We start from the raw sequence: 24,137 nt of genomic DNA, 5'->3' as shown, positions 1-24,137 counted from the left end.
GCACAGACAAACTCCTATTATAGGCTGAAGCATTAATTTCGAACTTTAAATATGAAATTTGTAACAATTCCGGCAAATAATGTCGCTAAAAACATCAAAATGCCGAATATCGGGAGGTATCGTTATATGGGGGCTATACCAAAACGTGGACCTACATAGCCTATTTTCAATACCAAAATACATACAGGCATAATATACATTTGAGTAAAATGTTATCAATCTACTTTATTTCGTTCGGAAGCTAGGGTGATTGCCACAGACGGACGTACATCGCCAAATCGACATAGAATTTTATGCTGATCAAGAATATATATACTTTGTGCGGTCTAAAATGTATAATTCGAGGCGTTACAAACGGAATGACAAACTTAGTGTACCCTCCATACTATGGTGGAGGGTAGAACAAGGGACCTGAAAAAGGTTTAAAGTGTCAGTTGACCTTGACCTAAAAATTAGTCCTATTCGTACATACGGCTATTTTTACACCCCCAAACATAGTATGAAGGTCATTTTAAGATCATCACTACTCGAATTAATAATTTTTTGCCCCATTCTTTATATTTTCTTGATCAGCATAAGATTCTATATCGAGTTTCCAAATCTCTCTGTCCGTCCGTCATTCTGTCTTTCATTCTGTGGAAATCTCTTTAGCTCCAAATGGAATTAACTAGGTTGCTAAAATTGTATTTCAATGTATATAAGGTCCCGAGAATATTTCGTGTTGAAAATGAGATATATAGGGCCTCCATTTAGCTTAGCCCTCCCAGTAACGGTATCTCCCGATTAGAGCAATTTTTAGGATTTTAGTCATATTTTTCAACAGAATTTGCTGGCAATGCAGTTCGTATCCTCGGTGAGCTGAAAAGATTTTCACTCAAAATGGTCCATATGGGCTCAATTTGTGATATAGACCCGATATAATGGTACCTTCCATCTTCACATCAGATCTTGTGTTGGTAGAAATATTGGAATTTGCCAAGCTTGAAAAGATTCAGATGTCCATTTCTCATTCGTAGTTATTAAAAATGCTGTCCTCTTTGCTTGGGAGGTTCCAAACGGAGTAATCCGCTATATCATATCTCCACACCAGATAAACATTTAGTAGGAATATTCAGAAATGCGAAATTTGAAGACAATTCATTCACAGTTTTAACGCTTGGTGGTGGCAGTAATGGAAGTAGTGGACAGATATTTTCCACTTCTAACCACGATTAGCATATACACACATCCCTTTCGATTGTCATTGTGTTCACAACGTAGACAGACAAACGAACTAAGGACAGATGGACTCTAAATGTTCTCAAACAGATTTCTTCCAAAGAGACCTGGGGTCTAAAACCGTTATTTCGATATACCATCTGTGGCCATAAGACTGAGAGTATATCATGGGTGCGTATCATCGTCTGATTACTTTTTAAGCGATTTTGGCTTTTTCAGCAATATCGGACAATCTATTCATATATTCCAGGGGGCTAGATTCACGATGAAACTTGGTATGCCAACGAATTCGAAGTAAGCCGTTTCCCACTGCAACGCTTCCTTGCGTGCGCCTCTGGGCAAAAAAAAAAATAAAAAAAAATGTAAGGATGTTTTAAATTGTCTTAGATCCTTATTTTCAATAAAATTATTCTAGAACTGATTTAAATCTCGCTCTATTTTCAAAACTCTAACTTTAATATAGTCAGGTTGTGGTAGGCATATAAGCACCTTTATGTATAAACTAGAAATCGGACGAAAGTTTAAATCTTTTAAGATATAGAAATCTTAATCTGAACCGGTTTTAAAATAATTTGATTACTTTATTTGTAGTACAATTTCCGTCTCACATTCCAGTTTTAATTAAAATTGGAGATAAATGACGTGTTTGGTGCATCAAATACATGAAATCGGACGAAAATATATATTGGAACAATATTCAAATCTGAACCGATTTCAACATAATTTGAAAATTTTTTATCGGATTCCGTTCCTCGCTCCAAATTCGAAGGCAGTATCTGTTATAAATCAATAGAAATGTGCATACAAAATCTACAATTTTTTGGAGTTATATCCGATTCTGATGCTATATCTCCAGGTCCAAGTGGAATATCAAAAATGTATATAGTCTATGTTAAATTCCGGCGGTTTTTGAGTCATCAATCTTAGTTTCCTTTCAACTTGGAATTTTCGACTTTTCGTCTTGAATTGTGTTAGATTCCTTATTTTTCTGCAGCTCCTATAGATTTACCACACCTCAAGATCGACCCTCGTATGGCACCTTCATTACACATTGCCAAAAGTGCCAAAACAAACTCATTTCGTTTGCTGTGATTTTTCAACTTTCGATCAATAATTTTGCTGTAATTTAAATGGGCTTTCTTATGGCCAAGCATTGAAAATCAATAAATTTCCTCGATTTGTTGAAAAATGAGGCAGTCGAACCAAACAACAATGGAATCGAAAGCATTTTGTCTTCTCTGACAATTTGTAACGCACACACACACACACACAACAGGAAGAGGGGAAGCGAAAACAAAGAAGAGAACTACGTCAATTCGATTGCCATTGCGGTTGTCATTTTCGTTCCACACAATAGGAAAAACAAATTGCCCACTGTACGTCCGCAACAGAGGCAAGCGCAAATACACGCACACACACACACACATTCAGCTTACTATGGCCATAATACAGAGATGAAGAAAATCGCTTCGCCGCCTGTGTACCATATAGACGACATTAGCTGCGAGAGCGGTAACAGTAAAACCAACAAACATTGTGGGTTGGACAGATAGATAGATGGATGTATGGTGGGTCGTCGGTCGGTTGGCCCGTCTGTTGGATATACGGGTGGACGAATAAATGTTTTTATCTATAGACACCAAATCTTTTTGCCACCTACAATTGCTGTTAAAAATAGCAAATAGTAGATATACGGGAAACAATAACAAGAAGACCCGCCACCACCACCACCACAACAACAACAAAACGAATGAGAGACGTCTCTTGTGGCCAAAATGATTTTTCAACAGAAATTTCATTTCAATATTGCGATTCTGAAAGATAGCCGCCATCGGCTAAAAGCAACACTTTTTTCGAGGGATTTTGAAATGTTTTAAATTTAAACAAACCACAAAAACAACAAGCAAATCAACCAATACGAAAACACATAAATGGACCCCACGTCTCCCCTCCCTCCCAGCCATCCTCAGCCAATGCTCACAACTCATAAAGATACATCCAGAACGATATGAACGAACAAAGCCACGCACACACGCCACACACGATATCTAAATGGATCTGTATTCAATGGCACTCGAAACGACCAGCCAAAGGAGATGGAGAAGAAAAACCGAAAAACCCATCACTGCGACTAGCTGGTTGGAGAGCGAACCGACTGTCCGTGTGTCTGTCTGTCTGTCTATCTGACTGATGTGGTTTTCTCCATCAACAGCGGAAAAATTAAGCTCATTGTCTCTGTGTGTGTGCGAATAGTTTTGAGGTTACATTTTTTTTCGTTTCAAGGCAACAAACAATATGGGTCATGCCTCCGCACATGTGTTTCAGCCTTAATTAGTCTGATTTTATTACACCAAATTTTCATTTTACAATGAAAATCTCCAAATGATTTTCAATGCCATCAACGACAGAGCCTAAGCACAGGGTGGGCGAAACATAAAAGGCAAAACGGCCAAAGGTGGGAGGACATGTAAAAATATGATCCGATTTTATTTATGTTGGGAAAATATGACACGAACAGCAGTGGCAGGTTGGTGGTTTTTTCTTTTCCAAACAACACAAAAAATTAGCACCATTTTCCCTGGAAAAACTGTTTGACTTCCCCGTTTAGCACAGATGTGGAGAGGGCAGCCATCTTCATTGTCGACATCCCTGTGAATATGTTAAGGGACATTTTGTAAGCTGTTGGATGTCAACATTTAAGGTGTTTCCTTCGTTGAAATGCTTTCAACGCAGATTTCTTTGCTGCTCCTGCGACCCCAAGCGGTGACAACCATCCCCCTACCCGCACACAAGACAAACTTTTCTTTCGTTCCGCCTTTTGTCGGAAACAAATCACTTTGGATAGGTTTCGAGTGTTACACCTTCGTTGGCACAAGGATTAGATTAGATTGCTCGCCAACTCCTGCTTCCTTCGGTGTCTTCTTTGTCTGCTTCCTTTTACACATGACATGCTTGACAAAGATGTCATTGATGTACTTATGGCTGTTAGCAAACAACAAAATGTAAACCCTTAACTTTAACTGGGGTAAGGATAATGCCACATCAGTTCAAAGCAAAGAAACCCAATGGAACCGAAGCCGAGACCATAGCAAAAACAAAAACAAATGTCGAAATATTGTGATTAATTGGGATTTCAATAGCATTTGGCGAACTCATGCCTCGATATCCCTTTGGCCCACTTTAGAGTTTAGGCCGACCATAAAGAGAAAAAATTTACACAGAAATAAAACATAAATTATTGTTGTTCATTAGGGAACAGGAGACAATGTGCCGGCCGATTTTTTTCCCCACCCAAATTGGATTTAAGTTTTAAACTTTAAAACAAAATGACATTAAATATTTATGAGATTAGTTTCTTTTTCGGTAACTTTTTAAGCTTTGAAATTATTGGAGGAGAAATTGGGATGCTAGAAGGAAAGTTCACAATGTAATTTTAAGAACTTGATATGTTTCGAAGACTGGAAAGTGCACTTAATTCCGTAAAGAATTAGTGGAAATTTTTGTCCTTGAGAACAAAGGATGTGTTTTAAAATGGACAAAGACAAAAAAGTGACAAATTCAGGGAAGAATCCGCAAGGAAATGACAAATATTTTTGAGACCAAATTAACTTAAAATAAGTTCAATGCGTCGAAGCGGGTAAATATGTCCTTGTCATTGGACTTACCCTGACCTTAAATTAAAATTAAATTAAATTAAAAAAAAATTATTTTTTCTCTCTCAAAAAATTTCTGGGGAATCGAAATTGTAACCAAAATACCAGGACATACAGTTGCAGCTTCTAAGAGAATTTGATCTAACAGGATTTCAAAATAGTTGGCTGAAAAATGTAGTTCCGTTGGTGATATCAAAACTTTACTGGTATTGAATATTTTTCGTATTTCAAAGACTAAGAAACCTCAATGCCCAGAAACAGCCAATTCGTCTAGGAATCGAAGCTGAAACATTCAAAATGTCTGATTTCTGGAGCTTGAGCTCCCAAAACTCGCACCGATTTTGAAATATTTTTGGAAATTAGTTCTAATTGAAACCCAAAAAAAGACAAATTGCAATCAAGGCGGTCGGAATGTAGGGGGAAGCCTTCGGAGTACCAAAAATCAGAAGGTAGCGCTAAATAGGGCCACAGAGTGTTGTTAGCTTCTGAAACACATTAAAGCTTTATTACAAACCATTTAATTGGAAATTTATCTCCAAACTTCCAAAACTTAAAATTAAGAAGTAACCTTAAACATTGGCAAAATAAAAGACATTTTTTGAACATTTTTAGGGGATAGAACACCTCATCCACTAACTTCTCAGAATTTGAAATCTAAAACAAATTGTCTGAAAACTATGGCTAGTACCTTAAAAATAACTAAAATCGGGTGGTAACACCAGATATTGGCCGATGTTGAAGAGGTTTCTAGGCCAAATTCTTCATGGAAACCCGATATCCCAAATTACGTCCCATGCGACACCTTGGAAACACTGAATTTTAGAAGGTTCCGCCGCCAAATAATGGAACTTTATTAAACTTTTTTGCGGGAATTATTTATATCCTGTAAGAACAACCAATTTGGTTACATTAAAGACTTTCTAAAAACGAAAAGCCGAAGGTATCGTTTTATTAACTGCAGAATAAAGGACTTCTATTGAAATTTTTTTCTACGGGTTGTTCTTCCCACCAAAACTTCAAAATAGTATAATTTCTCTTTAAAATCGACTGGAGTCTGCAGCTGCATAACTCGCAAGCCATTGGTCTCCATTTTTCATCCTAGGAAGAATTGGTGATGATAGAAAATATAAATTGAGAAACAAAGAAGGAATATAGATGTAGGTATATAAGGGCTTGCCAAACCATGATATGCTATTAGCAAACCTCTAATAAGATCTACTTCTGAGAAAAATGTTGAAATTTCTATCTTCCACCTACCGTACAACCTATGTCACTAGCTTGACAGCATAGGAAATCAGCATTGTAGATGTCCAATCGTCTCTACCCCTTCTTCGTCCTCTTATAGTCTACAAAAGTCAGGACCACCGTTATTTCAGAATTTTTAAAATTCCCAAAATTGTCTGATGCCGCTATATGGGACTCATGTCAATAATGGACCAACTCTTCGATGTCGAATTGAAGCCATTGGAGTCAAAAAATAATGCTGCAGCCTTTGAAAAGCACAGTGCATAAATCTGAAGTGAAAGATGTCCCTTTAAATACCCAATATCCAAAATAATAATAATAATAATAATAATAATTCAAAATCGATATAAAATTTATCCCGACAAATACATAGGGTCGGGGGACCACTTAAAAACGTAGGTACCCATCGACGCTTAAAGTCTGAAGTTTTTCCGACGCGTCTGACCGAAGTGGGTCCGAATTCGATTCAAAAGTCAGCTAAAACTTCAGACTTTAATCCGAAACTTCGGTCCGACCTCACGTCAACCACTTCATATAACTAACGGACCAAATTAGGTCCGAATTCGTTTTGAAAGTCGGCAAAAACTTCAGACTTCAGAATAAATTGTTGGCAAACAAACTAGTTGCAGGCAAGTGGAAGCATTAATCTCGGGAACTTTTAACAGTCCAATGAATACCATTCTCTTAATATTTTCTTAAAAAAAACAATGGCTGTCCACTGTAGGTATATACTCCCTGTGGTATTGAAAATGAAACATAATTAGCCCTTCCAGAAATATGTAAGAAATGTTCACGAGTTGAAAACTTTTTTCTCAGCAACCAATGACAGGTTGATTGACAGATGAGTCTGGACAACATGTAGTCCAAAGATGTTTTAAACAGCCCAGATAATATATTCTTAAATAAAATGTATATTTGTCAAAAAATTTTCCTAGAAAAAAACAATGGCCCCCCACTGTACGTATCATCCATCCCCATTTATAGAACTCAAAATGAAACATAATTAGCCTTTCCAGAAATATGTGAGAAATGTTAACAGGTTGAAAGCTTATTTCCAACCACCAATGACAAGATGATTGACAAATGAGTTCGGACAACAAGTTTTCCTGTGGTTCGAGTCCAACTAAAACCGGCAACAAAGTAAATGTCAAAATTGTAATTTGTTAAATGTGTGCCCATACACAAAGTAAATTCTGACATTTTTACCCTGTCCTTGGAAATTCCAAGTATTTTTTTGTGTTTTTACTGCTAATGACATTGACACCCATCATCAACACATAATCGGTCTTCTTGGACCATAAAAACCGAAAAATATTCTTACATTAAAATTTTTACAATTGCCAGCCACTCATTCACTCCGGCCGGCCAATGTTCTACAAAGTTTGTGTTTCGTTTCTTTTTTGCCACAAGGTTAACCTCATAAAAGAGAGCTCACACACACAGCCAGACATTCACACCAACACCATGACAAACGAACTGCAAACCTCCAAAAAGCACTAAAACTAGAAACAAAAAAGATCTCTTAAAACATGCCATAAACTATGGACACAAAGTAAACTCAATAATGACACTGATGCACAACGCCAACGACAGAACTTGGCAAATGCGAGGAACTGCATTACGCGAGGCGACAACAGCCAGCATGCCAAGGAATGAAAATGAAATTATGAAGATTTATGCAAATAATATGCACCGCACCGCACCAAGCGACTAGCCTGGCAGTCAGGCCAAAGGCAGGTTGACAGTGGCCAAAGCACTCAAGGCTGAGTCATCGTTGGAATAGTTTTCCTCACTTTCATTGGTCGCATCACTTGAATTTTTATTACTTTTCTCAAGTGTCCCCTTGTTCGGCTCTTTTTGCTTTTGCTTTTTGTTACAGACAATCATCATAAAATGACTAATTTCATAATTGTCTAAGTTTTCAATTTTACGTGGCCACAGAGGGGTGGTTGATTGCAGCACCTCTTTTGGGAGGGGTCACCTGCTCCTGCTCTATTGGTTGTTTGTTCTTCTTTGAGAAATATTTATGGCATAAAAATCAAACATTTTATTATTTAACTGCATTTGTTTGTTAAATTTTGAAGATAATTGTGTTTTTCTTGAGCAAACAACAATCAGCAGACCACACACACACACACACACAGACATGTGCAGATATCATAAAGCAATCATATATATATAAATGTGTGTAAGCAAAAAAAAAAAAAACACCAATACAAAGACATTTTTGCAACAAAATAAAATTATTTTATAATAATGGCAAATTGCCAAAAACTACTTGAAAATACATGTCCGTCAAGATAAATTTAAATTTAATTAGCAAAGACACAAACCAATGTGATTTTTTCTCCGGTTCACAAAGGGTTAATAAAGAGAGAGAGAGAGAGAGAGAGGGAGAGATAGAGAGAGGGAGAGATAGAGAGAGGGAGTAGTAAACCAGAGAAAATTAAAGGTAAACTAAATTATATTAGTTTTCATCAAATTTCACAATTTTCCCTACAAATTTCAAATTTAAAATGAAATCGCTAAATAATAACCTAATTAAAATTTACGTTGAAAAACTTTGAAACCCTTAACTCTACATTTAAAACGAGAATAAAATATTTAAAAATGAAGCGGTGTTGTGGCTGGGCACAAATGAAAGATCTCGAGGAGTACTTTCCGAATCTGTGGACCTTATAGCCAAAATGAATTTTTGACCTGTGAATTTTTTGCATTTTCTGAAGAATTATCGCTCAATTTTATGGAAATTGCAGATAAAAGCATCCACAGAACAGAAACTAAAAATGAAGCGGTGTCGAGGCTTGGCGCAAATGAAAGGTCTCGAGGAGTACTTTCCGAATCTGTGGACCTTATAGTCGAAAAGAATTTCAGACTTAGGAATTTTTTGCATTTTCTGAAGAATTATCGCTCAATTTTATGGAAATTGCAGATAGAAGCATCCACAGAACAGAAACTAAAAATGAAGCGGTGTCGAGGCTGGGCAAAAATGAAAGGTCTCGAGGAGTACTTTCCGAATATGTGGACCTTATAGCCAAAAAGAATTTCAGACTTAGGAATTTTTTGCATTTTCTGAAGAATTATCGATCAATTTTAGGGAAATTGCAGATTGAAGGGTTCACAGAACACAAACTAAAAATGAAGCGGTGTCGAGGCTGGGCACAAATGAAAGGTCTCGAGGAGTACTTCCCGAATCTGTGGACCTTTTAGTCAAAAAGAATTTCAGACTTAGGAATTTTTTGCATTTTCTGAAGAATTATCGCTCAATTTTATGGAAATTGCAGATAAAAGCATCCACAGAACAGAAACTAAAAATGAAGCGGTGTCGAGGCTGGGCACAAATGAAAGGTCTCGAGGAGTACTTTCCGAATCTGTGGACCTTATAGTCAAAAAGAATTTCAGACTTAGGAATTTTTTGCATTTTCTGAAGAATTATCGCTCAATTTTAGGGAAATTGCAGATAAAAGCATCCACAGAACAGAAACTAAAAATGAAGCGGTGTCGAGGCTGGGCACAAATGAAAGGTCTCGAGGAGTACTTTCCGAATCTGTGCACCTTATAGTCAAAAAGAATTTCAGACTTAGGAATTTTTTGCATTTTCTGAAGAATTATCGCTCAATTTTAGGGAAATTGCAGATAAAGGCGTCCACAGAACAGAAACTAAAAATGAAGCGGTGTCGAGGCTGGGCGCAAATGAAAGGTCTCGAGGAGTACTTCCCGAATCTGTGGACCTTTTAGTCAAAAAGAATTTCAGACTTAGGAATTTTTTGCATTTTCTGAAGAATTATCGCTCAATTTTATGGAAATTGCAGATAAAAGCATCCACAGAACAGAAACTAAAAATGAAGCGGTGTCGAGGCTGGGCACAAATGAAAGGTCTCGAGGAGTACTTTCCGAATCTGTGGACCTTATAGTCAAAAAGAATTTCAGACTTAGGAATTTTTTCCATTTTCTGAAGAATTATCGCTCAATTTTAGGGAAATTGCAGATAAAAGCGTCCACAGAACAGAAACTAAAAATGAAGCGGTGTCGAGGATAGGCACAAATGAAAGGTCTCGAGGAGTACTTTCCGAATCTGTGGACCTTATAGTCAAAAAGAATTTCAGACTTAGGAATTTTTTGCATTTTCTGAAGAATTATCGCTCAATTTTAGGGAAATTGCAGATAAAGGCGTCCACAGAACAGAAACTAAAAATGAAGCGGTGTCGAGGCTGGGCGCAAATGAAAGGTCTCGAGGAGTACTTTCCGAATCTGTGGACCTTATAGTCAAAAAGAATTTCAGACTTAGGAATTTTTTGCATTTTCTGAAGAATTATCGCTCAATTTTATGGAAATTGCAGATAAAGGCGTCCACAGAACAGAAACTAAAAATGAAGCGGTGTCGAGGCTGGGCGCAAATGAAAGGTCTCGAGGAGTACTTTCCGAATCTGTGGACCTTATAGTCAAAAAGAATTTCAGACTTAGGAATTTTTTGCATTTTCTGAAGAATTATCGCTCAATTTTATGGAAATTGCAGATAAAAGCATCCACAGAACAGAAACTAAAAATGAAGCGGTGTCGAGGCTGGGCACAAATGAAAGGTCTCGAGGAGTACTTTCCGAATCTGTGGACCTTATAGTCAAAAATAATTTCAGACTTAGGAATTTTTTGCATTTTCTGAAGAATTATCGCTCAATTTTAGGGAAATTGCAGATAAAAGCGTCCACAGAACAGAAACTAAAAATGAAGCGGTGTCGAGGATAGGCACAAATGAAAGGTCTCGAGGAGTACTTTCCGAATCTGTGGACCTTATAGTCAAAAAGAATTTCAGACTTAGGAATTTTTTGCATTTTCTGAAGAATTATCGCTCAATTTTAGGGAAATTGCAGATAAAGGCGTCCACAGAACAGAAACTAAAAATGAAGCGGTGTCGAGGCTGGGCGCAAATGAAAGGTCTCGAGGAGTACTTTCCGAATCTGTGGACCTTATAGTCAAAAAGAATTTCAGACTTAGGAATTTTTTGCATTTTCTGAAGAATTATCGCTCAATTTTATGGAAATTGCAGATAAAGGCGTCCACAGAACAGAAACTAAAAATGAAGCGGTGTCGAGGCTGGGCGCAAATGAAAGGTCTCGAGGAGTACTTTCCGAATCTGTGGACCTTATAGTCAAAAAGAATTTCAGACTTAGGAATTTTTTGCATTTTCTGAAGAATTATCGCTCAATTTTATGGAAATTGCAGATAAAAGCATCCACAGAACAGAAACTAAAAATGAAGCGGTGTCGAGGCTGGGCACAAATGAAAGGTCTCGAGGAGTACTTTCCGAATCTGTGGACCTTATAGTCAAAAATAATTTCAGACTTAGGAATTTTTTGCATTTTCTGAAGAATTATCGCTCAATTTTAGGGAAATTGCAGATAAAAGCGTCCACAGAACAGAAACTAAAAATGAAGCGGTGTCGAGGATAGGCACAAATGAAAGGTCTCGAGGAGTACTTTCCGAATCTGTGGACCTTATAGTCAAAAAGAATTTCAGACTTAGGAATTTTTTGCATTTTCTGAAGAATTATCGCTCAATTTTAGGCAAATGGCAGTTAAAAGCGTCCACAGAACAGAAACTAAAAATGAAGCGGTGTCGAGGCTGGGCGCAAATGAAAGGTCTCGAGGAGTACTTTCCGAATCTGTGGACCTTATAGTCAAAAAGAATTTCAGACTTAGGAATTTTTTGCATTTTCTGAAGAATTATCGCTCAATTTTAGGGAAATTGCAGATAAAGGCGTCCACAGAACAGAAACTAAAAATGAAGCGGTGTCGAGGATAGGCACAAATGAAAGGTCTCGAGGAGTACTTTCCGAGTCTGTGGACCTTATAGTCAAAAAGAATTTCAGACTTAGGAATTTTTTGCATTTTCTGAAGAATTATCGCTCAATTTTATGCAAATTGCAGATAAAAGCATCCACAGAACAGAAACTAAAAATGAAGCGGTGTCGAGGCTGGGCACAAATGAAAGGTCTCGAGGAGTACTTTCCGAATCTGTGGACCTTATAGTCAAAAAGAATTTCAGACTTAGGAATTTTTTGCATTTTCTGAAGAATTATCGCTCAATTTTATGGAAATTGCAGATAAAAGCATCCACAGAACAGAAACTAAAAATGAAGCGGTGTCGAGGCTGGGCACAAATGAAAGGTCTCGAGGAGTACTTTCCGAATCTGTGGACCTTATAGTCAAAAAGAATTTCAGACTTAGGAATTTTTTGCATTTTCTGAAGAATTATCGCTCAATTTTAGGGAAATTGCAGATAAAAGCATCCACAGAACAGAAACTAAAAATGAAGCGGTGTCGAGGCTGGGCACAAATGAAAGGTCTCGAGGAGTACTTTCCGAATCTGTGCACCTTATAGTCAAAAAGAATTTCAGACTTAGGAATTTTTTGCATTTTCTGAAGAATTATCGCTCAATTTTAGGGAAATTGCAGATAAAGGCGTCCACAGAACAGAAACTAAAAATGAAGCGGTGTCGAGGCTGGGCGCAAATGAAAGGTCTCGAGGAGTACTTTCCGAATCTGTGGACCTTATAGTCAAAAAGAATTTCAGACTTAGGAATTTTTTGCATTTTCTGAAGAATTATCGCTCAATTTTAGGGAAATTGCAGATAAAGGCGTCCACAGAACAGAAACTAAAAATGAAGCGGTGTCGAGGCTGGGCGCAAATGAAAGGTCTCGAGGAGTACTTTCCGAATCTGTGGACCTTATAGTCAAAAAGAATTTCAGACTTAGGAATTTTTTGCATTTTCTGAAGAATTATCGCTCAATTTTATGGAAATTGCAGATAAAGGCGTCCACAGAACAGAAACTAAAAATGAAGCGGTGTCGAGGCTGGGCGCAAATGAAAGGTCTCGAGGAGTACTTTCCGAATCTGTGGACCTTATAGTCAAAAAGAATTTCAGACTTAGGAATTTTTTGCATTTTCTGAAGAATTATCGCTCAATTTTATGGAAATTGCAGATAAAAGCATCCACAGAACAGAAACTAAAAATGAAGCGGTGTCGAGGCTGGGCGCAAAAGAAAGGTCTCGAGGAGTACTTTCCGAATCTGTGGACCTTATAGTCAAAAAGAATTTCAGACTTAGGAATTTTTTGCATTTTCTGAAGAATTATCGCTCAATTTTATGGAAATTGCAGATAAAAGCATCCACAGAACAGAAACTAAAAATGAAGCGGTGTCGAGGCTGGGCACAAATGAAAGGTCTCGAGGAGTACTTTCCGAATCTGTGGACCTTATAGTCAAAAAGAATTTCAGAGCTTTTCTCAGTGAGAGCAAATGTAAAGCTAAAATCAAATCTAACAAATTCAATTCGAACTTCGAAAAATAGTGAGAGCATTGATTGAAGTTAAAATTGAACCGAAGGTAATATACATGCACTGACAAAAAATTGTTGAATTCAAATTATAAATACAGAAAATACAAAAATAATTGCAACACATTTTTAATTAATTTCTAAATTTGTGCCCAGCCTCGACACCGCTTCATTTTTAGTTTCTGTTCTGTGGACGCTTTTATCTGCAATTTCCCTAAAATTGAGCGATAATTCTTCAGAAAATGCAAAAAATTCCTAAGTCTGAAATTCTTTTTGACTATAAGGTCCACAGATTCGGAAAGTACTCCTCGAGACCTTTCATTTGTGCCTATCCTCGACACCGCTTCATTTTTAGTTTCTGTTCTGTGGACGCCTTTATCTGCAATTTCCCTAAAATTGAGCGATAATTCTTCAGAAAATGCAAAAAATTCCTAAGTCTGAAATTCTTTTTGACTATAAGGTCCACAGATTCGGAAAGTACTCCTCGAGACCTTTCATTTGTGCCTATCCTCGACACCGCTTCATTTTTAGTTTCTGTTCTGTGGACGCCTTTATCTGCAATTTCCCTAAAATTGAGCGATAATTCTTCAGAAAATGAAAAAAATTCCTAAGTCTGAAATTCTTTTTGACTATAAGGTCCACAGATTCGGAAAGTACTCCTCGAGACCTTTCATTTGTGCCTATCCTCGACACCGCTCCATTTTTAGTTTCTGTTCTGTGGACGCTTTTATCTGCAATTTCCCTAAAATTGAGCGATAATTCTTCAGAAAATGCAAAAAATTCCTAAGTCTGAAATTCTTTTTGACTATAAGGTCCACAGATTCGGAAAGTACTCCTCGAGACCTTTCATTTGTGCCTATCCTCGACACCGCTTCATTTTTAGTTTCTGTTCTGTGGACGCCTTTATCTGCAATTTCCCTAAAATTGAGCGATAATTCTTCAGAAAATGCAAAAAATTCCTAAGTCTGAAATTCTTTTTGACTATAAGGTCCACAGATTCGGAAAGTACTCCTCGAGACCTTTCATTTGTGCCTATCCTCGACACCGCTTCATTTTTAGTTTCTGTTCTGTGGACGCTTTTATCTGCAATTTCCCTAAAATTGAGCGATAATTCTTCAGAAAATGCAAAAAATTCCTAAGTCTGAAATTCTTTTTGACTATAAGGTCCAAAGATTCGGAAAGTACTCCTCGAGACCTTTCATTTGTGCCCAGCCTCGACACCGCTTCATTTTTAGTTTCTGTTCTGTGGACGCCTTTATCTGCAATTTCCCTAAAATTGAGCGATAATTCTTCAGAAAATGCAAAAAATTCCTAAGTCTGAAATTCTTTTTGACTATAAGGTCCACAGATTCGGAAAGTACTCCTCGAGACCTTTCATTTGCGCCCAGCCTCGACACCGCTTCATTTTTAGTTTCTGTTCTGTGGATGCTTTTATCTGCAATTTCCATAAAATTGAGCGATAATTCTTCAGAAAATGCAAAAAATTCCTAAGTCTGAAATTCTTTTTGACTATAAGGTCCACAGATTCGGAAAGTACTCCTCGAGACCTTTCAATTGCGCCCAGCCTCGACACCGCTTCATTTTTAGTTTCTGTTCTGTGGACGCCTTTATCTGCAATTTCCATAAAATTGAGCGATAATTCTTCAGAAAATGCAAAAAATTCCTAAGTCTGAAATTCTTTTTGACTATAAGGTCCACAGATTCGGAAAGTACTCCTCGAGACCTTTCATTTGTGCCCAGCCTCGACACCGCTTCATTTTTAGTTTCTGTTCTGTGGATGCTTTTATCTGCAATTTCCATAAAATTGAGCGATAATTCTTCAGAAAATGCAAAAAATTCCTAAGTCTGAAATTCTTTTTGACTATAAGGTCCACAGATTCGGAAAGTACTCCTCGAGACCTTTCATTTGCGCCCAGCCTCGACACCGCTTCATTTTTAGTTTCTGTTCTGTGGACGCTTTTATCTGCAATTTCCCTAAAATTGAGCGATAATTCTTCAGAAAATGCAAAAAATTCCTAAGTCTGAAATTCTTTTTGACTATAAGGTCCAAAGATTCGGAAAGTACTCCTCGAGACCTTTCATTTGTGCCCAGCCTCGACACCGCTTCATTTTTAGTTTCTGTTCTGTGGATGCTTTTATCTGCAATTTCCATAAAATTGAGCGATAATTCTTCAGAAAATGCAAAAAATTCCTAAGTCTGAAATTCTTTTTGACTATAAGGTCCACAGATTCGGAAAGTACTCCTCGAGACCTTTCATTTGCGCCCAGCCTCGACACCGCTTCATTTTTAGTTTCTGTTCTGTGGACGCCTTTATCTGCAATTTCCATAAAATTGAGCGATAATTCTTCAGAAAATGCAAAAAATTCCTAAGTCTGAAATTCTTTTTGACTATAAGGTCCACAGATTCGGAAAGTACTCCTCGAGACCTTTTATTTGTGCCTATCCTCGACACCGCTTCATTTTTAGTTCCTGTTCTGTGGACGCCTTTATCTGCAATTTCCCTAAAATTGAGCGATAATTCTTCAGAAAATGCAAAAAATTCCTAAGTCTGAAATTCTTTTTGACTATAAGGTGCACAGATTCGGAAAGTACTCCTCGAGACCTTTCATTTGTGCCTATCCTCGACACCGCTTCATTTTTAGTTTCTGTTCTGTGGACGCTTTTATCTGCAATTTCCCTAAAATTGAGCGATAATTCTTCAGAAAATGCAAAAAATTCCTAAGTCTGAAATTCTTTTTGACTATAAGGTCCACAGATTCGGAAAGTACTCCTCGAGACCTTTCATTTGTGCCCAGCCTCGACACCGCTTCATTTTTAGTTTCTGTTCTGTGGATGCTTTTATCTGCAATTTCCCTAAAATTGAGCGATAATTCTTCAGAAAATGCAAAAAATTCCTAAGTCTGAAATTCTTTTTGACTATAAGGTCCACAGATTCGGAAAGTACTCCTCGAGATCTTTCATTTGTGCCCAGCCACGACACTGCTTCATTTTTAAATATTTTATTCTCGGTTTAAATGTAGAGTTAAGGGTTTCAAAGTTTTTCAACGTAAATTTTAATTAGGTTTTTATTTAGCGATTTCATTTTAAATTTGAAATTTGTAGGGAAAATTGTGAAATTTGATGAAAACTAATATAATTTAGTTTACCTTTAATTTTCTCTGGTTTACTACTCCCTCTCTCTATCTCTCCCTCTCTATCTCTCTCTCTCTCTCTTTATTAACCCTTTGTGAACCGGAGAAAAAATCACCTTGGTTTGTGTCTTTGCTAATTAAATTTAAATTTATCTTGACGGACATTGAAAATACAACAATGACAACAGCAATAACAACACCAGCAGGCAAGACAATCTGAGAGACACGCACGACAGTAGGACGCCATCATGCATAGATAGATCGACGGAGCGAACAACCCGCCAGAAGGCAATGTACAGATATGTATGTATTTAGTACATTATGAAGTACTTAAATGTTATTTTTTAATTTCATTTTAAAATTTCCAAAAACATATATTTTTTTTAAATACATTTTCCAAATTGAAATTTATGGTGCTCTTGGTAGGATACCTATCTATGGTCGCTCGATATTTAAATGGACCACCAAAAAGCAAGCAAAGCCATCTGATTTGGCTGAGAGATGAGTTGGAAACATATATTGTGATGAAAGCTTTTGCCCATCACCTTAGCAAGCTTTTTGGGGTGAAAGCTTCTTTTGGGACAAAATGTAGATTTCGAATTGTAGGTTTGAATATAATTGATCACAGAAGTGTACAAATTCTCAATTTAATTGTCATGATGTCTGTTACCTTTTGGAACCTTAGAACCTCTTTGGGACATGTTTAATATTTCAATTCTAAATTATGAACATGAGAGAACATATACAATTTGTGAGAATTTCAAAAAATTAGCCCGATTTTGGATACCTATAACTCTTAAGAACCATGTATTTAACCAAATAATCTCCATACATTGGGTTGCAAAAATTGCACTTCGGAAGATTAATGTCCAACTAAGATCTGGGGTGAAGATCGACCATATTTCTTCATCTCAGATCTTAGCTGGACTTTAATATTTCGAAATGCCAAGAACGTACCAATTCAAAGATTTTCTTCCTCAAGATTGTGGATGAGTTGCCTGAAGGAGTGTTCGAATTTGGCGGAGTATTGAAGTAATATTGAAATAATTTAAATTGGATACATAATTTTGTCATTTTTAAATTTTTTCTCCAAATAAAATCAAAATATTCCAGAGATAAATGAATGAACATAACCATGGATGTTCGTACTACTCCTAAACTGTTTGGTATTGCAAATGGGCTATATAAGGTGACTCCAGATTTTCGGTATTTCTGGATTCAACTGCAATTTCCAGCCGAATTTTGGGGATAGACCCCCACACAGTTGTACCTCCTACTAAAAAATTTGAGGGATTCAGACTCATTTAATAACCAATTATTTACAATTAGATATTCGAGTTTTTCATAGGACACAAATTATCCTCGCAGGCCGTTATCGATACGGGGCCACTATCAGGAATGGCCTCTGTATATAAATATTTCCTGATATTTTATATTTCAATGGGTTCGGACTATCAAATTGTCTTTGATATTTAATTCAATATCGATCCACGATTCGCCATAAGCTCCAAATGGTGGTACTGGAATATTTCAAACTTTTTCCTGACCGAAGTTTAAAGCCTTTTATACTTTCCAGGCTAGGGTTGAAAGTATATAAAATTTGTCAATGCCTTTACATTCATGTGGACCCGCTCCTTCTCCTCTCTAATGGGTACGTTATTGAAAAAAAAATAATACTATTTTTTTTTAATATCGTACCCATTAGAGAGGAGACGGGTCCACATGATTCACTTTCACACCTGACTTGAGTGCAACCAAATGTGAAAACTTTGGGGCTTAGTAAAAACTATTCCCGAAAGGTATCTTTTTTTAAGGACGAACCCAGATAATGGACCCGAAAGTCCGTATTTGAGACCCGGGTTAGACCCGGATTTTTGAATTTTCCTTTACCCTGATTTCGGGAAAGAATTTTTTTTCTTGGAGGACGGACCCAGATAATTGACCGTAAATTCCGGGTTTGAGACCCGGGTTAGACCCGGATATAGGTATCACTTGGAAGCTAATGAAAATACCTATGCAAGTGGTCCATATGATCCACTTCCACAACTGGCTTGAGTGTAATCAAATGTGAAGATTTCGGGGCTTCTTTGAATGTTTTTTTGTTGTACCCTGATTACGGGAAAGTATTTTTCCTTGGAGAACCATGTGGAAGCTAATGAAAATACCTATTCAAGTGGTCACATTATCTGTTTATTTAAAACTATTCGGAAGTTAAATCAAAATTTTTCGATTTTCTGGACCCGGAATGTATTTTTTTTTTTTCATTTTAAATCCCCCAAAAGTCGAAAAAGAATCCATTTCGGGAGCCCATAAAATATATGCCAAATTTTAGTTAACACCATAACCTTTCCTAAATGCCACAATATTTGTCATTATCTTTCTTGGATTTAAAGATATGGGTCTTTGAACCCGCATTTTGCAATGAAATAAAGTTTTCAGTATAAAAACCTATCTTCGCGTAGCTAGTATTGGTCACACCCAGAAGAGAAAATTTCAAGCCCAGGTCAAAGGGTGGCTACTTAAAAAAGGATCATATCAGAACAGGTAGAAAAGAAGCTAACTGCGGCAAGGCCGAAATTTTAATATCTTACACCGTTTGGAAGGAATCTGAAAAATGTCAATAAATTCCGAAAAATATCGTTTAAGCCCCTCTATATGGGGGCTATATGAAGAAGTGGAAAGGCATACATAATTTTTTATCATGGGCGGCAGTACCCATTAAAAATTCGAAATTTGAAACAATTCTGGTGAATAGTGTAGCTAAAATCATCCAAATTCCAAGAAAGGGAAGTACCGTTGGGGGAGGGGCTTATAGGAAGACGTGGCACTGCATACGAATTTTTTTGTCATGGGCTGTACTAGCCGCTACGAACTCTAAACACGAATTTTGAAACAATTCGGGTGGATGGTTTCGCTAAAATCATCAAAATACCGAATTAAGGGAGATACCGTTATATAGGGGCTATACGAAGACGTGAACCTGCATACGATTTTTTTTTTTTGTTTTACCGTTATATGGTTATATGGGGGCTACACAAAAACGTGGACCGACAAGGCCTATTTACGAACTTTATCTGCCTACTGGCATTGACATTCTAAATAATACTTGATGTTTTTTTTTAAATCGAATCTTCTGATCCCAGCAACACATTCTATGTAAATAAATATACCCAAAGTAACAAAAATCTCTATCCCTATTTAATGTATGTATAAGTGTAAAATGTATGTATAAATGTAAAATAAGCATGTTTGCATGTATGTATATATGTATGTACTTAAATAATTCTGCCATGTATATAAGACACATTCCCAAGGCCCCATAGAAACCCTTTGTATAAAATACCAACAACCTGCCTGACGACAACGACATCTTTTTTGTAAAAAACCCTTTGTTTCTCTTTGTTACCCTACCCACTGATCTATTGTCCTCCACCCCATAGACAAGCCGGTGAAAGAACATCTTAACTTGAATAAATATATGTTTTTCTTTATTTGTCTTCTCCTGCATCTTCACATATCTATTGTGGAAAATAAATTTACGAAAATCGCACTCGAACGCCCGTAGATAAACCTCAATGCCGAAAATGTGCCAAAGCCCTGCAGGAACTGGAGAACATCGACGATGAAGCCGATCAGCTGGGCATTGGTTTTGTGAAGATCCACGACGAAGCCCTGGCTGAGGAATATAATTTGGGAAATTTGCCGGCCTTGGTGTACTACCGACATCAGACTCCCATAATCTATGAAGGTAAACCTCATTATAGCCATCCACCCACACTCTCCTCCATCGCTCATACACTGCACGCACGAAACACCTGCACCCCCAAACCCACCAAAAAAGTACACTGAGCCACTTGAGTTTTGTTTGTTTGTTAATTAGGTGAACTACAGCGCGAAGAAGATGTCCTGGAATGGCTGGTCCAGAATAAATCCACTGGCGACGAGGATGATGTTATTGAAGATGTCACGCCCAAGACTCTGGCCACCCTGATCAGCAACATAGATAATCTGGTAGTTTTGTTCTGTAAGCCCACACCCCCCAACCATCATTCCCCCTCTTAATAAGGAAGCTGATTCTGATCTTGTCTAAATCTTAATTGTAGATGATCATGGAAATGATGATTCGATGACCGTTTTGGAGGAGCTAGAACAAATTGACGACGACTGCGACAAGCATGGCATCCAATTTGTGAAGATTGATGATGCCAAGACCGCAGACGAATATGGAATTGAATCGGTAAATAAGAAACTAGAGGGGTGAATAGGAGGAGGAGGAGGAGGGAGGTGTATGAGGAGAGCAGCATCGAAGATTTTGTAGAGATTGGAGGCAAAGAAAAGAAACCAAGGTTACGGCTAATCCTACACACAAATGGCAGCCAAAGGCTTCTACAAAATTGGAGAGGCGTCTCCCTTCATAACCGTATCCGCCAAATCCTTGATCCCCTTCCCTTAGATGCCCACCGTATGCCTAACCTATTTTGTTCATCAACTGCAGATTCCAGCTATAGTTTATTTCGAAAAGCAAATACCCAACATTTACGATGGCGATCTCATGGACGAAGAGGAGATCCTGCACTGGCTGGTCTCCCAATTGGAACACGACGAAATCGAAGATGTCACCGATGAAATGTTGGATAAAATGGTCAAGGAAGGCCGCGTCCTGGCGGTACTATTCTGTAAATATCATTCTTCCACCTATTCTCTGAAGTTGATGCCCCCCATCCACCCCCTGGAACTTGTTAATAATCAAAGCGATTTCTTTGTAAAAATCTCTCCGCAGATGACAACAACGACGAAAAATCTGAAAAGGTTTTGGAAGAATTGGAAAATATCGACGACGAATGCGACGCCCTGGGCATTACATTCGTGAAAATGGATAATATCGAGGAGGCCGTCGAGTACGGCATTGATTCAGTTCCTAAATTGATTTACTTTGAAAAAGGCATTCCAACCATCTACGAAGGCAATCTCCAGGACGAGGAGAAACTCTTGAAATGGCTCGAGGAACAAACCAGTTCCGATCAAATTGAGGACATTACCGATGAAATGCTGGATTTGATCATCGAGAAAATGCCACTCGTTGCAGTGCTGTTCTGTAAGTCGGGAGTCCAAACCCCCCTTTGCTTAGTTGGCCGAAAGCCAAGCCGGTTTCTTTACTTTAGGTTAAATGCAAACGAAGAAATTCTGGAACGCTAAGCTAAGTAAATGAAGGTAGTATTTTCTTCTCTTCCCAATTCAAATTGGGTCGTGTCTATGGTCGATGTCTGTCTGTCTGTGACTTTGTTTAGGGGCTTTAAATGGAAAATGGCTTGCTTTAAATATCGCTAACTGTATATATCGGAATAATCCGGAAAAAAATAATAATTTCAATGTTGTATGACAAACTAACAAGGTCTCAAGGATTATCAACTCAAATAACTTGCAACTCAAAATTTAAACAAAAAAAAAGAAGGAAGAAGGCATTCCAGGAGGGACAAAATTGATGTGACTTCTGAGAAAAAAAAAAAAAAAAACAGGAATTAGGTTCGCAGCATAGGGATGTGAGAGGTTCATCATTCAATAGGCGTTGTTTTTCTTTTCGCAATGCATTCAAGTACTAATTGACCTCTTGTTTTATCCAGACGACAAGGATCAAAAGAAATCCCAAAAGGTCTTGGCCGAATTGGAGAACATCGATGATGAGTGCGATCAGAATGACATTGCCTTTGTCAAGATCGACGATGACACCGAGGCCAAGGAATGGGGTATCGATGAGATTCCCTGCATTGTCTTGTTCGAGCGCGGTATTCCCCATGTCTATGAGGGCGATTTGATGAAGGAAGATGAGTTGCTCGGCTGGTTGGTACACCAGAAACGTTACTCCGAAATCCCTGAAGTCACCGATGAAATGAAAGACAAATTGGTAGAGAGCACCGATCATTTGGCCGTTATCTTCTGTGAGTAGTTGGTCCATGCTTATGATTTTTGATTTCTCATTTATTATCCTCCTCTAGATGACAAGGATGATAAACAGGATATCCGCATTTTGAATGAATTGGAAAACATCGACGATGAGTTGGAAAAGGAGGGCATTGTCATTGTGCGCATCGACAATGCTGCCGAGGCCAAGGAATATGGTTTGGACCACTTGCCCGCCCTGATCTACTTTGAGAACAAAATTCCCGCCCTCTATGAAGGCGATCTCATGAATGAAGATGAAGTCCTGGAATGGTTGATTTTGCAAAAGAAAACTGCCACCATTGAAGAAGTTACCGATGAAATTTTGACCGCATTGATTAGTGATCATGAATATGTTGTCGTCTTCTTTACCGGTCCCTGTGAACCCGGTGAGAAATGTGACAAGACCCTGAATGCCTTGGAGTCGATTGATGATGAATTGGATGAGACTGGCATTATCTTTGTGACCACTGAGGATACCACCATTGCCAAGAAACACAACATCAAGGTCTATCCCCAATTGGTATTCTTCAGGAATCGTGATCCTCTGCTCTTCACTGGCGATCTGGAGGATGAAGATGAAGTTTTGGCCTGGATCACTGATGAGGATACTCTTGAAATTCCCGGTAAAATTGAAGAGGTGAATGTCAAGATGTTGGACAAGATTTTGGCTGAGAATGATCATGTGGTTGTGTTCTTCTGTAAGTTGGGAGGATATGATGTTTGGGAGGACTTGATTTGATATATTTTTGTGTTTTTCTTTGCAGATGCCGAGGGTGACAAGAAATCCCAAAAGATTTTGAATGAATTGGAAAACATTGATGATGAATGCGAAGAAAAGGATATCGACTTTGTCAAGACCTCGGATGAGGATGTTCAAAAGGAATACGATTTGGCCAGTTTGCCAGCTTTGGCTTTCTACAGGCACAAGTTCCGCACCATTTACACTGGTAAGGGAGGGAGGAAATGGGAAATGTTTTTTATTTCTCCTAAAATATAAATTTTCTTCTCATTTCTTCAGGTGACTTAATGAAGGAGGATGAAATCTTGGAATGGGTCCTTGAACTACATGAATCCACTGCCGATGTTATTGAATCAGTTGATCGCAAAACTTTGCAGGTTCTCATCAATGATGTTGAACATTTGGCTGTTTTCTTCTGTAAGTGTAAATCACGTTTATTTATATTTCGAAGCTTCACTCGAAGAAAATCCAAGGATTTATATACCCTACCACCAGTAGACTAGAGTGGTCAGGGTATTATGTCTTGGTACATTTGTTTGTATCAAGGGGAAGGAAACTAGATAGGCCCATAGTTCCTTTTGAGGATGTGCACAGAATCACATTCTGAGTTGATTTATGATTGTCCGTCCGCCCGTCCATGTATTTTTGAAAACAATCGAAATCGAAAAAAATTTGGCATAAATCCTTTGTTTGGCTTAAGGACGAACCCTATTAAAATTGATGACAATTAGTCCTTCGTCCAAATTTAGATATAGCTTCCATATATATCTTCATATCGTAATATTCCATCTGACAAAAATATTGAAAAATGAGCTCGGGGTAAAGCTATTGAAATTCCAAAAAGTGCAAGAACTTACACCGCAACAGAAAGAAAATAG

General features: G+C 37.7%; 1 protein-coding gene across 13 annotated transcripts in view; it reads left to right on the top strand.

Annotated features, from left to right (window-relative positions):
* Window positions 1-24,137, top strand: part of LOC101896609 (uncharacterized) — a 96,127-nt gene that overhangs the window by 39,175 nt on the left and 32,815 nt on the right. For 9 of the 13 annotated variants that reach the window (XM_011297545.3, XM_005191401.4, XM_011297547.3 and 6 more), the window contains 9 exons: window positions 20,146-20,328; window positions 20,461-20,604; window positions 20,684-20,817; window positions 21,076-21,256; window positions 21,361-21,675; window positions 22,202-22,516; window positions 22,574-23,218; window positions 23,285-23,467; window positions 23,539-23,676. In XM_011297545.3, the coding sequence (XP_011295847.1) occupies window positions 20,146-20,328; window positions 20,461-20,604; window positions 20,684-20,817; window positions 21,076-21,256; window positions 21,361-21,675; window positions 22,202-22,516; window positions 22,574-23,218; window positions 23,285-23,467; window positions 23,539-23,676 (2,238 nt within the window). The remainder of the gene's footprint in view (window positions 1-20,145; window positions 20,329-20,460; window positions 20,605-20,683; window positions 20,818-21,075; window positions 21,257-21,360; window positions 21,676-22,201; window positions 22,517-22,573; window positions 23,219-23,284; window positions 23,468-23,538; window positions 23,677-24,137) is intronic. The other 4 variants (XM_005191403.4, XM_011297549.3, XM_005191405.4 and 1 more) reach the window with 1 other exon arrangement.

This window comes from Musca domestica, unplaced genomic scaffold (genome assembly GCF_030504385.1).
Source record: "Musca domestica strain aabys unplaced genomic scaffold, Musca_domestica.polishedcontigs.V.1.1 8, whole genome shotgun sequence".
Taxonomy (NCBI): Eukaryota; Metazoa; Arthropoda; class Insecta; order Diptera; family Muscidae; genus Musca; species Musca domestica.
The sequence above is the reverse complement of the archived record's forward strand: the minus strand, read 5'-3'. Positions and strand labels throughout refer to the sequence as shown.